The sequence below is a fragment of the Nyctibius grandis genome, chromosome 27, assembly GCF_013368605.1.
Source record: "Nyctibius grandis isolate bNycGra1 chromosome 27, bNycGra1.pri, whole genome shotgun sequence".
NCBI lineage: Eukaryota > Metazoa > Chordata > Aves > Nyctibiiformes > Nyctibiidae > Nyctibius > Nyctibius grandis.
In genome coordinates this window covers 5,087,964-5,103,680 of record NC_090684.1, presented here as the reverse complement: position 1 = coordinate 5,103,680, position 15,717 = coordinate 5,087,964, and the positions used below count along the sequence as shown (strand labels likewise).

Below are 15,717 nucleotides of genomic sequence, written 5' to 3'. Positions count from 1 at the left end.
GGGAGCCCCCTGCATCCTCTCTGCCTGTATCCCTGCATCCCCCTGCGCTGGGGACCAGAGGGACCCCGCGATGCCCATGAGCCCCCATGGCCTCATCCTGCCTTTCCCCACAGGGTGACAGCCCCAGGGCTTGGAGATGGCTGCGGGGGTGATGGGAACAGTAGCCCTCGGGCAGTACCAGAGCAGTGATGGTGTCACTGGTCCCAATTTGCAGCTGGGAGAGGCACAGCCAGGTCTCCCCCCACACCCCAAATTTTGCCTCCTGAAATTTTGCCGGCTGTGGTGCAGGCATGGGGGGTGCTGCCACCGCTGTCACCCACCCGTCGCTCGTAATGTCGTCTCGATTTCTGCCCCGTGACTCAGGGATTTGGGCAGGTTTGGGAGGGGAGGAGGGGCAAAAGCCACCTCCCTGCCAAAAAAAACAGAGAGGCGGCTCCTGCTCTCGCCCTTCGTCACGCAGGGGGTGGATTATTAACCTGAGAACAACGCCGTCCCATTGTCCCTCTGTCCCTCTGTCCCACCGTCTCTCCGTCCCCCTTGTCCCATGACTTGGGGCTGTGACACTTTTCCGGTCACTTAAAAGGAGGACGGGGAGGGGGTGAGCGTGTGGGAGATAAGAAGGAGCGTGGTCCTCAGCCGCCGCGAAAGGGCCTCACGCGCTGGCACGGGGTCCCCGTGAGTCACCCCTTGGGGCTGGCGTCACCCGGCCGTGTCCCTTGGGTGCCCACCCCGGCGTCCTCCCGCTGCTGGGTGCTGCTGAGGCTCCCGGGACAGCTCATGGTGGAAAAATGAAGAGAATCTCTCGGCATTTTTGGGGAGAAAGGGGGTTATTTAGCGAGTACGGCTCGTTTTTCACCCCAGCGCCCTTCCTTCCCCCGTCCCCATCATCCTCAGCACCCATGTTTATCTGTGTGCAGTTGCTAAGGGCCACCCGTGGGTGACAAGGACACGCGGCACCCACGCGCCGGTGCAGATTTGGTGCGGTTTCGGGGCTGTCACTGCTGTCCCCATCTCCGGCCGGCTCCCAGCTCTCCCCCACCCCTAAATCCCCACCGTTCCCCCGCCAGGTCCCCACTCCCCACCCTCTGCTCCTCGGGGTTATCTCAGCTCTAAGAAAAACCCTCAGCACCTTCTGGAACCCCGTCAGCGTTTCCGGCCCCGGCGGAGCTGACACTGCTGCTTCCTCGGAGCTCGGATGTGGTGGCTGTCACCGACACGAGGCCCCGGTGACGGTGTCACCGGACCCTGGGCACAGACGCAGCCCCAGTCGTGTTTGTGGTGTGTTTTGTTTTCCGCTTCCCCGTTGGGGTGACGAACACTTCGCAGGGCAACGGGGCTTCCTGCGTGCCCAGCGCCTGAGCGCCGGGGGTTGCTGTCCCCAGACGTGTCCCCAGATGGATCAGTGCGTGTGTTCTCCGTACACGGATCCAGCCGTGCGCTCAGGGATCCCTTCGTGCACACTCAAGCAAATGGATTTGCTCGTGCACACGTGGATCCATCCATGTGTGGGCGGATCCATCCATGCACATGTGTGCACACAGATATGTCCATGCACACATGATCCATCCATGCACACGTGGATCCATCCATGCACACCCATGTGAACAGATCTGCTTGTGCACACATGGATCTATCCATGCACACATGGACCCATCCATGCACACATGTGCACACAGATCCATCCATGCATGCCCATGCGAATGGATCTGCTTGTGCACACACAGATCTATCCATGCACATATGGATCCATCCATGCACACATGTGCACACAGATCTGTCCATGCACACCCATGCAAATGGATCTGCTTGTGCACATGTGGCTCCATCCATGTGTGTGCGGATCCATCCATGCACGTGTGTGCACACAGATCTGTCCATGCATAACCACACAAATGGATCTGTCACCTGCACACACAGATCCATCCATGCACACTCATGAGAACAGATCTGCTTGTGCACATGTGGATCTATCCATGCATGTGTGGATCCATCCATGCACACGGATCTCTCCATGCACGCCCATGCAAACAGATCTGCTTGTGCACACATGCATCTATCCAGGCACACGTAGATTCATCCGTGTACATGTGCGCACACAGATTTGTCCATGCAAACTGATCTGTCCCTGCACACATGGATCCATCTATGCACACCCATACAAATGGATCTGCTTGTGCACACACGGATGCATAGGTGGATCCATCCATGCACACCTGTGCACACAGATCTGTCCATGCACACCCATGCAAACTGATCTGGCCCTGCACACGTGGATCCATCCATGCACACGTGGATCCATCCATGCACATGTGGATCCATCCATGCACACGTGGATCTGTCCATGCACACCGATCTGCCTGTGCACACGGATCTGTCCATGCACACCCATGTCTGTGCACGCTGCATACGGGATTGTGGGTGCACACCTGCATGTGTAAGGGGTGTGCATGTGTATCTGTGGTTTGTGTGCAAATATAAACGTGTAACCCTGTGTGTGTGTGCGTGCAGAGCTGCGTGGTTACACAAGCATGCATGCAAGTGTATGTGCATGTAGGAGTTCATGCATGTGTGCACATCAGGTGTGTGTTTGTGCATGCACACATGCAGTGTGTAGGCGGGTGGGGTGTGTCCACATATGCATGGGTGTGGATGCATGTCCGTGCATGCAGGTGCGGGGTCTGTGCATGCCTGCACACATGGTGTCATGTGCATATGTGCGTATACGCAGGGGTGAGCATGCACGTACGCGTGTGTGCAAGCCCCAGCGCTGTGCATATGGGTGTGTGCACTCTGAGTGTGCACGGGTGCAAGTGCCCGCGGTGAGCACACACATACGTGTAATGCAAACCCCAGTGCTGTGCACGTGTGTGGATGCGTGCACGCATGAGTGCACACCTCAGTGCTGTGTATGTATGCATGTGCGCATATGTACGTGTTCAAGGGGTGTGCACGCACACGCAGGGATGTGTGTCCCTCCCTGGCATGTGCACACACGTGCATCTATGCATGTGCGTGTGTGTGCATCTGTGCACGTGTGTGTGCATATGTACGTGGTCCAAGGGGTGTGCACACACATGCAGGGATGCGTGTCCATCCCTGGCGTGTGCACACATGTGCATATATGCGTGTGTGTGTATGTTTGTGTGCCCAGGGGCATGCACGGACATGCAAGTGTGTGTGCCCAGGGGTGTGCACGCATGTACGCGTGTGCATGTGTGTACGTGTGTGTGCGTGTGCTCGTGCAGGGGCTGCAGGGGGTCGCGCACACAGCCCGGCACTGCGGGTCTCCCGATCCGAACGGAGCCGATTCGAGCCGAGGGGGTCGATCCGATTCGAGCCGATCGGGGCCGAGCGGAGCCGAAGGAAAACGAGCGGGGCCGATCCGAGCGGGGCCGAACGGGGCCGATGGTTGCCGATGGCTGCCGATGGTTACCGATGGTTGCCGATGGCTGCCGACGCCGCGCTGGCCGCCCGCCAGCCCCTTCTCATAAACCACATGCTGCCGCGGCGCTATAAAGGGGCGCGCGGCGGCGGCGGCGGCTCAGCCCGGCCCCGCTCGGCCCCGCCGCAGCCTCGCCCGCACCGCCCGGCCCCGCCGCAGCCCCCACGGCAGCCTCCATGCCCCGCCTCGGAGCCAAGGTACGGCTGCCCTCACCCGCTGCCCCCGAGGGGGTCCCTCCCACCCTCCCACCCGGCGCGGTGCCCGCTGCCACCTGCGCGGGGTCCCCGGGGCCGGCAGCCCCCGGCGCTCCGGTAGCCCCGCTTCTCCCTGTGCCCCCTCCCCGGTCAGCGCAGGGGGACGTGGCAAACCCCCTCGTCGGGGGTCTCGGCTCCCGGCGGGGTGATGCTGCAGCCCCGTCCCGGTTTTCGGCTCCAGCCCCGTCCCGGTTCCCGGACCCACGGGGGGAAGCCCCGTCCCCGCCCCGGTTCTCAGCTCCAGCCCCGTTCCGGCTCCAAACCCGCGGGGTGAAGCCCCGTCCCCGCCCCGGTTCTCGGCTCCAACCACGTCCCGGTTCCCGGAGCCAGCGGCGAGAGGCTGCGCGTCCCCAGCCCCGTCCCGTCCCCGTCTCCAGCCCGTCCCCGTCGGGGAGAGGCTCCAGCCCCGTCCCGTCCCCGTCCCGTCCCCGGCGGGGTGAGGCTCCGGCCAGCCGTGGCCGTGTCTCGGCGGTGGCCCCGGGCGGCATCTTGCAATTTCACAAGAGGGGAGGATTTCTGGACAACCTCCAAGGGAAATTCCCCCCCTCCTCACACCCATCACCCTGACACCCTCTCCGTGCCGCTGCACCGAGGGTGGGGGGCACACGCACCCACGCCGGGGGTCTGCTCCATCCCCACCTCGGGGCTCTTGGCCACGGGACATGCTCCGTTGCCCACTGGGGTCCTGCCGTGGTTTGGGGCCTCCCTGCTTCTTTGCAGGGCGATTGGGAGGGGAATTTGGGGCGATGCCAGAGCTGCTGCATGGAAAGAGCCCGGCGGGTGCAGGCGCTGGAGGGGTCTGGAGGGTGGGAAGAGGATTTTTGGGGATGGGTGGGTCAGTGAATCAGATGGTTCCCCAGAGCAGGGGTGGAGGAGAAGATTTGCAGGAGAGACGGCGAAATGGTGCGAGAGAGGGGATAAGGACTGGATGGGGAACGTGGAGGTGGCTGAAAGCCGTGTCCAGGCTTGTGCCCCGGCCCCGCAGCCCCCACACCGGGTTACTGGGACATTCCCCGCTGACCTGGCGCTCCTAAAAATAGCAGGATGGGGATGGGCACGGGGGTGGGAGGACCATGGTGGGGTTATCCCGGTGGAGCCGTGGTCAAGCCCTGTCCACCCCAAAGGTGGCCCCTCAGTGGGGTGGTGGGGAAGGGTAAGGGGCTCAGGAGGGGGGGTTTAGCCCTGCTCCAAGCCTTTGCTCTGCCACGCTCAGGTGTGCCTGCTCCGCTGCACCCTGCTGTCATCCCTCCTCTTCCTCCTGGTGTGCAGCATCCATGAGACGGAGCAGAACATCTACTGCCAGCAGATCATCACGGAGAAGCACCTGGCTGAGCTGGAGGAGCTGGTGAGTGCCCTCCCCAGGCTCTGCCACGGGACGGGGGCTCGTTCGGGGCCGGGCAGGCGCAAATCAACCCTTATTTAGGGCTGAAAATCAGCAAATCGGCGTATTTTCAGCTCTACCAGCAAAGCGGTGGTACCCAGGAGCTGAGCATCTGTGGGCACGAGAGACAAGCTGGCACCAGGGAGGTGATGAGCTGTTGTGCTTTTAGCAAAGGTGGTTGTGGGAGAAGAGAGGACGCGGGAGCTGGCAGGAGTGTGGCCAGGAAAGGGGGCACGAGTGGGGCTGGGTGGGTGCAGGGGCCGTGGGGAAGCGGCGGAGGGGACCGGTGCTGCGGGGCCGTGGCGTTTTCCGGGCGGCTGCGCAGGGGTTAAGCCGAGGAATCCGGCTGCATTCCTGAGTCCAGCTGCTTGCCTGGAAGCTGGGCTGGCAACGGGGCTGTGGGTGGGTGGCAGGCAGCGAGGGGGGCCGCCGGCCAGGCTAGCCGGGCGCTGGAGCCAGCCGGGCTGGGGCGATGGGTGCCTTCATCCCACGTGGGCAGCTCTGGGTGCTCGCACCCACCCCACGGCGAGACAACTCCTGGCCCCATCCCAGCTTGCTGGGGCCGTATCTCGCCCTGGCCCTTGGCTCACCTCGGAGCGGGGAATCACGCGGATGTTCAGGGGGAGAACCGGGAATCGGGGCCACGCAGGGATTTGCGCGGTCGTGGCAGATTAAATTCCGCCCTTGCAGCGAACGGGGTGCGGCGGGCGAGAGGCGATAGCGGCTCCTCCGAATCCTCCGAGCTTTGCACCGAGCTCCGTGTAACCGCTGTGTCCGGGCTCTCGCTTTACCTCTTCCTCTTTAATCATCGAGCTGCGGTGCCAGGAGCTGGCAGATATCGCGTGTGCAAGCTCCTGCTTCCTCTACCCGAGCAGCCCCAACACCCCACATCCCCCCCCGGGGGAGCTTTTGCTTTGCAACCCCTTGGGGATTAAAAGTTGGGTGCGTGATGGTGGGGAGGGAAGAAGGGGATGAAGCAGGTTTGAATGGAGGTTGTGGTTTCGAAGGAGTTGGAGCGAGGGCTGGCTCCTACGGGATAATGGAGTAATTGTTTCCGGGCCGGCATCCCAGGCTGGGAGGGCGAGGGCTGCCAGAATTGCCGGCCGGCAATTCTGGCAGCCCTCGCCCTCCCAGCCTGGGATGCCGGCCCGGAGGTGGGGGGCTTATTTGGGGTGGGTTTTCACCCCCATCAGAAAGGGTCGTGGTATGGGAGGGGGCTGGCAGCGCTGCGCAAGGGACCCCGGTGTTGTGTGACGCCGGAGGATGCGTGACCTCGGCGTCACGACCATCTCCTGCGTGGCAGGATGCTCCTTTGCAGCCTGGCTTTAGCGGAGCGAGCGGTGAGGGGGAGACCCTGGGAGAATGAAGCAGAGCTGGGCTCTGCTGTGGTGCTGGGAGGAGGAGGAGGAGGAAGGGAGGCAGGCACCCCTGGTACAGGGAGCGCGCTGTGCTGGTGGGAGTGGGGGTCCTGGGTTCACCCCTGCCAGAGGTTTGACCTTAGGGAAGTGTCTGTGTGAGGAGGAGGAGGATGATGTGGGATGAAGCAGGGGTGGGAGCAGAACCCCCCCAGCCCTGTGGGTTCAGGGGGCTCAGGCATCCCCTTCCCGCTGTGTTATCCCCCCCCCGTAACACAGAGTCCTGCTCTCTCCTTCCAGGCTGACACCCAGATGCAGCACCCGGGCAGGGTCTCCTTCAAGTTCATCAACAAGATGCAGTTGGTGAGTGGCTCCTTGCTGAGCAGAAGGGGACAGGGACCAGGGCTGGCTGGGACAAGGGGCAGGGGGGTCCCCACTCTCCCCTCTCCTGTCCCCCTTTGTGGGAGGCAGCCCAGGAGGGACCCATCCTGCCTGGCCAGGTGCCTGTGGAGCTGTAGAAAGGCGTTTTGTGGCTCTGTGCCTCAGTTTCCCCCAGGCAGAGTGGGATGGGTGCTGCTGCCTCTGCCCATCCAGTAACCGGTCTCACTGTTTGGGGGGGGTTCATGTCCTCGCAGAATGACTCCGTCTGCTACGTGAAAGCCGCCTTTCCTCTGCTGGGCAAGATCCTGGAGCGGACGGAGTTCAAGGAGAACTCGTCCAACGCCAAGAAGATGCAGACGGTGCGGAGGATGTACAGCCGCATCGACGAGAACGTGGACCCCTGCATCAGGGAGGAGAACGAGGAGGAGAGAAAGGTACGGTGTCCCCTCCCTCGTGAGGTGCCACATCTGCGGGGGTCTGGGTCTGAGTCCTCATGCTTGGGGTGAAATGGGGTGCCCAGAGCATCCTGGGGTGGGTGCGTGGGCAGGACCTTGAAGTGGAGCAGAGATGGAGGGGGGGTCAAACCGTGGTACCCCGTGTTGGTGACACTGGGTGCCCTGCATGGTCGTGGAGGTGATGCTGAGCCCTGGTTCTTCCTCCAGCTCTCCCAGATGTGCTTCGAGGAGTTCACCACCTCCCCTTACGAGATGCTGGTGCTGGTGAAACAATTCTTCCAGGACATCAACCAACTGCTCCAGAACCAGGAGACCTTCGAGAAGGATTGCAGCCAGGTCTACCGCAGGACTTGCTTGGGACCCAAGAAGCCTGGATCCTCCTCACCAGGTGAGATGCTGAGGCTTTGCCTGTGCCAGGCTGAGGGGCTTGGGCTCACCTGCATGGAGCAGCTTGAGAGCCGTGCGTGCCCGTCCCGGGGGCACACGCGGGCGCCGTGGGCACGGCACGTGTCTGCATCAGTCCCCGTCTCTGTCGCTCGGCTGTTGACCGTCTCCGTGGGGTGGCCTTGGCGGTGTGTCGGCGAGCTCTGTGTCTGGGAAGAGCTGGGGTTGGGAGAAGGGGCTGGCAGCCCTTGGGAGGTGCGATTTGGGCCGAATCCTGCTGGAAACGAGGCCAGAGAGAGATGCTGAGGGGGAATAAGGAGGCATCTCCCTCGGCCCAGCTGGAGGCATCAGGCTCAGCTCCGTCTCAAAGCCTCAGCGCCCAGGTTGGGCGTAACACGGAGAAATCGAGGTCCCAGGACCCCTCTGCCACCAACGTGCTGCATGACCTCGGCTGCATCACTTCACCTGCCCCGTGCCTCAGTTTCCCTGACCAAGCCTTGGGGCGAGCGTTACCTGCCGGGGTGGAGGAGCCCGCGTTGCCGGCCGTGCTCCCGCGAGCGCCCACGCTGTTTGCATGCCCGTGGAGGAGACTTCTCGCTGCCGTCCGTGTGTCGGAGCCGTGCCGTGTCCCTGTGCCACGGGGGGGGGGACGTTAAATGTCGCTGTCTGGCTCCTGCAAGTCGTGGATAACCCGCTGCCATCGGCTCAGGGCACCCGCTGACTCGGGTTGGCTTCGTCCTGCTTGTCATTGTCGTGCCATCACGTCTGTCCCTGCCTGCTCCCTGCCTCACCTTTGCTCTCCCCCTTTATTTTGGGGGGGGCTGTTTGACCCTCTTGCAGGCTGGTGACCCCACGGCCGTCTCTTCTCTCTGCTTCTTTCAGGTGTGGGGACAGATCCTGACTGCAATTGCCTGTCCCCTGCCCTCCCTTCTGCCACCCAGCCCTCCCTCTCCGCTGTCACCCATGCCGGCAGGGAGGCAGCACCCGCTAGCACCCGGGTCCCTTACAGCCTCCTCCATGCCACCCTCGCTGACTTAGACACCCCGTCCCAGCCCCCCAGTAGCACGGACGGCGGCTCAGGGACCGAGGAGGTCCTGGGTGCCGGGGTAGGTGACATGCCATCCCCCACGATGCAGCAGACAGCTCCAGCCCACAGCGCCAAAACCCTCCTGGATGCGGCCGGGACGCTCAGCCAGGCAGCGGCGGATGTCCCCATCCTGCGTGGGGATGGAGAGCTGGTGGAGGGGGACACCGACGTGGTGGCCGCTCACCTGCCGCAGGATCTGTCCCAGAAGCAGGGACCCTCCGTCCTCCTGGACCATCCCGGTGGGCTCAGGACCACCACACCCGCAGCATCCCCCAGCAGCAGAGCCAGGATCCGTCCCGCCGCGGCAGCCGAGCCTGTCACGCAGCTCCGTTTCTCCAGGATGGCCCCGGAGCTGCAGGACCGAGCGGCGGGTGGCCCCGGGGCGAGGGCGCGAGGCTGGGGGCTGAGCCGGCTGCGGGAGCCCGAGGACGGCGGAGCCGGCCCCAGCTTTGACTCTGGCTTTGTTCTGAGCGCAGAGCAGCGCAGGAAGGAGCCGGCTGTCACCGAGGGCCGCCCCGAGCCCCTCATATACATCACGGTGGCCAGCGTGGTGGCCGTCTTGCTGGCCGTGGGAGGGCTACTCTTCTACAAGTATAAATCCAGGGTAAGGCTCCACCATCGACCCCTCCCTGGGCACAAGCATCCTCTCCTGCCTCAGTTTCCCCACTTGTCTCTTGCTCTGTGTGGGCTGAGCTTCGCTTTCCCCATTGTTTTGAGATGCGGGGGGACAAGTGGTGGTGCTGAGCGGGGTGGGAGGATGTTATTTGGGATTTGCTTCCTGAGGCTCATCTCCCCGTTCCCTCTCCCTCCGTGCAGGTCCTGGAGCGGCCGCTGGAAGATGGAGGCAGCGACCCCGAGGAGCCAGAGAGGAGGTGGGTGTGATACCGTCCTGCTTGGGGCAGGGGGGGTGGCTTTGGGGACCCCCACCCTGGCCTAATCTCCCCGGCTTTCCCCTTGCAGGGCGCTGCGGGGAGCGAAGGGATGTCCAGAGCTGGAGACTCAGGACCTCTAAGGTGAGCAAGGGGCTGGATGAGACCTCGCAGGGCTCCGGTCCAAGCCCGTGGGGACAGCATTGAGTCCCCAGACTGTCCCCACTGGCACTGACCTCGGCCATAGGCAGGGAAATTCGGCTGCTGGCGGGGGAGTGGATGGGGTGGGAAGAGCCGCAGAGGAGCAGGTCTGCGCCCCGGTGCTGTCAGCGTGCGGTTTCGCAGCCCATTAATCCATTTCCAGCACTTTATATATATATATAGTATTTTTTTTCCTGTGGTTTTTATGTGTTTCACCCTCCCTGGCAGAGCCTCTGCTCCCGCTCATCTCCCTCCTCCCGTCCCCAGGGCCCCACGCGGGATGTGACGCTGCTCGGGGGACGCCCGCGGATGCTCCTCGCCGTGCGCAGGAGGGTCGGGGGGGTCCCGCCGTGATGCTGACGCTCCCCCTTCCCTCGCCCTGCACCAGCGGCCAGAGACTGCAGGGGGGGAGGAAAAAACCCTCCCTGGCAGGGATGGAAGGATGGGGGGATGTCCCCCGAGCAGGACCCCCGGGAGGCGATGGGCTGGAAGGCGCCGGGCTGTCCCCGAAGGGCTTTGCCGGGACGGTGGCGGTGGCTGATGTGACCCCGCGGCGCTGAGCAGGACGACGGGGAGGCTGGCGCTGGGTGGGGGGTGGTGGATCCCGCTCGGACGTGGCCAACGCTGGCCGAAGATGGAGGGGACCAGCTCCCTGAACCCCGCACCCACCCTGGCTCTTCTCCCACCCCAGCAGCACCCATCACCCCCTCGCTTCAGCTGGAGCATCCCGGGGTGCCAGGAGGGGGGTCCCTCCCCAGGACTCCCCCCGACTGCACCATCCCAGCCCCGACTCCCAACTTCAACCTTCACACTGTGAATATTTAAAGCCCACCGGTGCCCCTGGGACTGGGCTTGGCCGGGTGACGCTTGGCACCGTGTCCCCATCCTCCTGCCGCCACCGGAGATCTGGCTCCGGCCCCGCGCCCGAGCTGGCCTCGGCTCGCCGTCGTACCCTGAGGGGTTTATTTTTTTAATAGAGTGGATGAAAAGCTTTTATCCTGCAGAAATATTTTATAGGGGGGGGTCCGTCCTGCCCCCTCGCAGGGTTAGTGCTGCGAGCTGGCCTCGCCACTGGAGTAGTGTGGGGTGATTTTTTTTATGACTGTGCTTCAGAGAAGGGAAAAGGGGACAGGGAAGGACCGGATCGACGTGGGGGTGAGGGATGGAGAAGCCCCAGCAGGGTCCTGGGGGGCTTTTCGGCTCAGCCCCCCTCCCTGGTGTTGGATCGCGATGCACCAGCCCTGGAGATCCCCCAACCCCGGGCTCGGGCTGCATCCTGCCCCGCCGCAGCATCCCTCCGGCCCCGAATGTGAAGCGTGGCCCCGCGCTGCTCTTTTTTTTTTTTAAGTATTATTTTTTTATATGGTGGAAGAAAAAATGTGGACAAACCAAACTGTTTTTAAAAGAAAGCATTACTATTAATTTTTTTTTATTATTATTAATAATGTGTATTTATGACTGCCAAAAGGAGGGGTTTCCAGTGCAAGGGACTGGTGTAAATCAGGAGGAAAGCCCTGACTGCAGCAGGGAGGCTGGGGCCAAACTCCCTGCTGGTGTAAAACAGCGGGAAGGAGACGCCGATGCTGTGCCAGCCCCAGTCCTGGGGGAGAAAACTTGCCTTTAACCTGTGTCAGATTTATTTTGCCTCCGTTTTTGTTGGTGTTTTTTTCTTTTATTTTTTTTTTTTGATACAATGAAATGTTGAAATATTTTATACAAAGTCATTTAAAGAAGTTTATTTAAAGAAAATAATAGAAAGCAGCTTGTATATTTAATATTATTAATAAACAGAGATCTGTAGCGCTGTGTAAGCATGGGAGAGGGCGAGAAGGGGGTACGGGGAGGTGGGTGATGGGGGGAGCACAGCCTCTCAGCACCCATGTCCCAGCCCTGAGGGGGGTGAGGGGACAGTTGGGGGGTGAGGGGACAGAGGGGATTGTCCCCAGTGCAGCTGCATGGGGCTGAGTAGTGGGGGGAGACATGGGGGGGTGCTGCTGGGGCCCCCCCCCACCCTGGGACATGCAGGATGGAAGGGGGAGAGCCCCCAGTCCTGGCTCCAGGATGGTCCTGGGCTGGATCCAGGACCCAGAGCTGTGTCCCCTCCTGCAATGGGGGGGGGTCCCCAGGAGAAGGTGGGGGGGGCACCCAGGGAAAGGTGCTGGAGCCCTGCTCGGGGGTGGGGGGGTCTGGATGGGGCCGGCGGCGTGCGAGGCCTCGGGGTCAGGCTCCCGGCAGCGTCACCCCGACCCGCTTTCCTGTTGATGCACAGGGGAGGTCACGGCCATGGGCACGAGGACAGAGGGACAGATCCGGCCTTCCCCCCTCCCCAGCCCCCCCACATCCCTCCCCATCGCCGGTGCGAGGGGCTCCGGCTGCGGGACCCCCTTCCCGGCCATGGGGGGCCCCGAAATCCACGCGGAGGGTCGGGGAGCAGCTGGTTGAGGCAAACACACTCTCTGCAAAGCTTCCTGCGAGCACTTCACTTGGAGAGGCAGCACTCGAAGAGGCATTTCCTTCCCCCCCCCCGCACCCCCCCAGCTCCAGAAACAGGGGAGCCCCTCATCCCGCCACCCTCGCACCCATCCAGCATCCCCAGAGGGGTGCGAGGGGGCTTCGACGCCATCCTGACCCCCTACCACCATCCTCATGGAGGGGGTTTGGTGTTGGGGGGTGCAGGGTTAAGCCCCCCCCACCATCCCCTCCCCGACAGCCCTTGGCAGGATGGGGCCCGGGAGCCTTTTGCGGGTGCTGAGCCCGCTGCTGACAAACAGGATTCCTCGAGGGGAGCTGACTCAGCTCAGCCCTTCCTCTCCCCAGCAGCGGCCCCGGGGGTTTCCCAGCCCCACATCCCCTTCCCAGGGAAATGGGACCTATATATATCCCGCGCCGGAGGCAGGCCGCAATCATTATGGTCACATTTGGGGAGGGGGGGATTTAAGGTCAGAGGCTGCTTTTAGGGGGGGGAAGGGTGCCCAGGGTTGGGGGGGCTGGGGGGCAGCGGGCCCCTGCCCCGCAGGGAGCTCCAGGTGGAGGGTGGCTGCAGAGGAGAGGGTGTTAACTCTGGAGCTGAATGATGGCAGCGTAATGCTTTGGTGAGGAGCAGAGGTGGGAGCGTCCCTGGGTGCTGGGGGGGGTATAAGGAACACCAGTACCTGCCCCCTCTGAATTTACACCCCACAAACCCTCATTCCTGACCCCCCCCGGCTGGGGATGAGTGGGGCACAGAGGGTGGTGACATCCTGGGGTCCAAAAATGGGTGTTTGGGCCTTAAAAAGCTGCCTGGATGGGGTGAAAAAAGGGGATTTTTGGGGAGAAGGTGGTTGATAGAGGGGAAGGTGTCATCAAGTGGCACCTAGGACCTGCTGGGTGGTGGCACTGCATGGGCACGGGGGGGCACAGGGTGGCACAGGGTGGTACAGGGTGGTACAGGGTGGCATGTGGTGGCACAAGGTGGCACAGAGTGGTATGGGGTGGCACAGGGTGGCACAAGATGGCACATTGTGGCACAAGGTGGCATAGGGTGGTATGGGGTGGCATGGGATGGCATGTGGTGGCACAAGGTGGCACAGGGTGGTATGGGGGTGACATGGGGTGGCATGGGGTGGCATGTGGTGGCACAAGGTGGCACAGGGTGGTATGGGGTGGCGCGGGGTGGCATGTGATGGCACAAGGTGGCACAGGGTGGCATGGGTTGGCATGGGGTGGCACAGACCAGGGGCACCCTGCCCCAGCACCCACCCCAGCACCACACTCAGGGGGTCCCCCACATTCCTGGTGCTTGCTGCAATGGGGGGACCGGGACCTCCCAGGCTCACCCCACTGCCCCAAGACCCCCCCCAAGCACCCCAAGACCCCCCTAAGCGCCCCGAGAGGCTTCTGCCCACCCTGGGAAACCTCCCCCAGCGCCGCCGCGGGCACCGCAGAGCTGCTGACGGGGCAGAAGCGCCCGGAAAGGGCCCCGGGGTCGCGGTTCCCGGGGCACAACGGGTCCAGGACAAGGGTTTGGCCCAGGAGCTGCTGGAGGATCTTGGTGGCCAGAAGCCGTTTTTGTGGCGAGACGCAGCGATTTTGGTTAAAAAATGTTATCTGCAACCCCTTTCCCTGGGGTTTTAAACCAAACGCTGATGTTTTCCCAGCTTGTATTTTAAGGGGATGCCCCTGGGAAGGCGAAGCCTGAGTGGGGTGAGGATGTGTCCCCCCCACCCTGGCTGTCTGGGGTGGGGGTTGGGGACGGGACCGGGGTCAGGGTGCCCCTGGGGCCGGGCTGTCGCGGGTCAGAGGCACAAATCCATCCCCAAAGCCCTTTTGGGGACCCTGCGGATGTGGGGGTGACGCTTGGCTGAGCACCCAGTGGTGGAGCTTGGAGTGGGACACCCACCAGCGGGGTCAGCACCCACATCTGCACCCTCAGACCCCCCCCCCACACGCTGCCAGAGGGGTGCGGGTGCTCTCAAGGGTCCCAAGTGGGTGCCCCAGTGGGTGCTCAGCCCTGAACCCCACCACGGTGCAGGATGCGGCCCCTCGGCACCCCATGGGCAGGGTGTGGGTGGCCCTGCTCGAAATGAAGCGGGGACCCCATGGAGGGGCACCCGGGGGCAGGGTGAGGAGGAGGAGGGGGAGGAAGGCATTCCTGCCCAGGCCTGGCACCCCCAAACAGGGCTCAGCACCTTCCGCCCAGCCCTCGGTCAGCTCGTTAATGGGTAACGAGGGCCAGGGAGGTCACGGACCTGACCCTGCGCTGGCGCTGAGCTGGGGGGTGACCCTGCCTGGCACCCAAGGGTGCTGGCACCCACCCAGGGCTGGGCACCCACACGGGACCACGCACCCCCCCGGGGCCGTGCACCGCCCCGTTACCCCTGGGACCCCTCTCCCGGGCTCGGAGCAAGAGCGGGGCAGGATCAGGCCCCTCACGCCCCCTCCCCAGCCGGGCTGGGGGGCTGAAGGGCACCAGCTCCCCCCGTCCACCCCCCGGCCTGGCCGCATCCTGCTCCCACCACCGTCCTGTCATTTGACTTTTCCCCCTGATTTCTCCATTTTTCTTCAATTTTTAGTGGTTTTCCCCTATTTATTCCCCCCCCCCAGTTTATTCCCCCCCCCCGATTTATTTTAAATTTTTTTCCCCTGATTTATTTTTAATTTTTCCCCGAACAAACTTTTTCACCTGATTTCTCCATTTTCTTTAATTTTTAGGGTTTTTTTTCCCCTATTTATTTTTTCCCCCAATTTATTGTAAATTTTTTGCCCTGATTTATTTTTAATTTTTTTCCCCGCTTAAACTTTTCCCCCAATTTCTCCCTTTTCTTGATTTTTAATTTTTTTTCCCTATTTATTTCCCCCCCGATTTCTTTTAATTTTTTTCCCTGATTTATTTTTAATTTTTCCCTGATTAAAATTTTTCACCTGCTTTTTCCGTTTTCTTGAATTTTTAGTTTTTTTCCCCTATTTATTTATTCCCCCCTGATTTACTTTATTTTTTTTTGCCCTGATTTATTTTTATTTTTTTTCACCGATTAAACTTTTCCCCCGATTTCTCCCTTTTCTTGATTTTTAATTTTTTTTCCCCTATTTATTCCCCCCCGATTTATTTTAATTTTTGTCCCCTGATTTATTTTTAATTTTTTCCCCGATTAATTTTTTTCCCCTGAACAAACACAAATATTTTTTTTTTTTCCCCCCGAAAAACCTTTTTCTCGTGTTTTATCCTCCGTGATTTAATCCGGGTTTGTTCCGCGATTAATTTCCCAGGCCCCGCCTCCTCCCGCCCAGGCCCCGCCCCCTCCCGCCCAGGCCCCGCCCCCTCCCGCCCAGGCCCCGCCCCCTCCCGCCCAGGCCCCGCCCCCTCCCGCCCAGGCCCCGCCCCCAGCTCCGCCCCCAGGCTCCGCCCCGCTGCGCTGTCCCCACCCTCCAC

The 15,717-nt window shown here is 62.0% G+C and overlaps 1 protein-coding gene across 1 annotated transcript; it reads left to right on the top strand.

Annotated features, from left to right (window-relative positions):
• The first annotated feature begins 3,559 nt into the window (after nt 1–3,559).
• Nucleotides 3,560–11,567, top strand: CSF1 (colony stimulating factor 1). Its single transcript, XM_068419330.1, has 9 exons — nt 3,560–3,639; nt 4,910–5,041; nt 6,733–6,795; nt 7,068–7,247; nt 7,476–7,656; nt 8,535–9,343; nt 9,556–9,611; nt 9,700–9,752; nt 10,077–11,567. The coding sequence occupies exons 1-8, from the start codon at nt 3,619–3,621 to the stop codon at nt 9,749–9,751; spliced, it is 1,494 nt and encodes a 497-aa protein (XP_068275431.1). The 5' UTR covers nt 3,560–3,618; the 3' UTR covers nt 9,752; nt 10,077–11,567.
• Nucleotides 11,568–15,717: the final 4,150 nt, after the last annotated feature.

What these genes read in the sequence shown, in the direction of transcription:
- CSF1 (XM_068419330.1), top strand. Translation starts at nt 3,619, where the DNA reads ATGCCCCGCCTCGGAGCCAAG. An exon ending in GCCTGGATCCTCCTCACCAG is followed by an intron (nt 7,657 to 8,534) that starts GTGAGATGCTGA and finishes TGCTTCTTTCAG; the next exon opens with GTGTGGGGACAGATCCTGAC. An exon ending in CCCGAGGAGCCAGAGAGGAG is followed by an intron (nt 9,612 to 9,699) that starts GTGGGTGTGATA and finishes TTCCCCTTGCAG; the next exon opens with GGCGCTGCGGGGAGCGAAGG.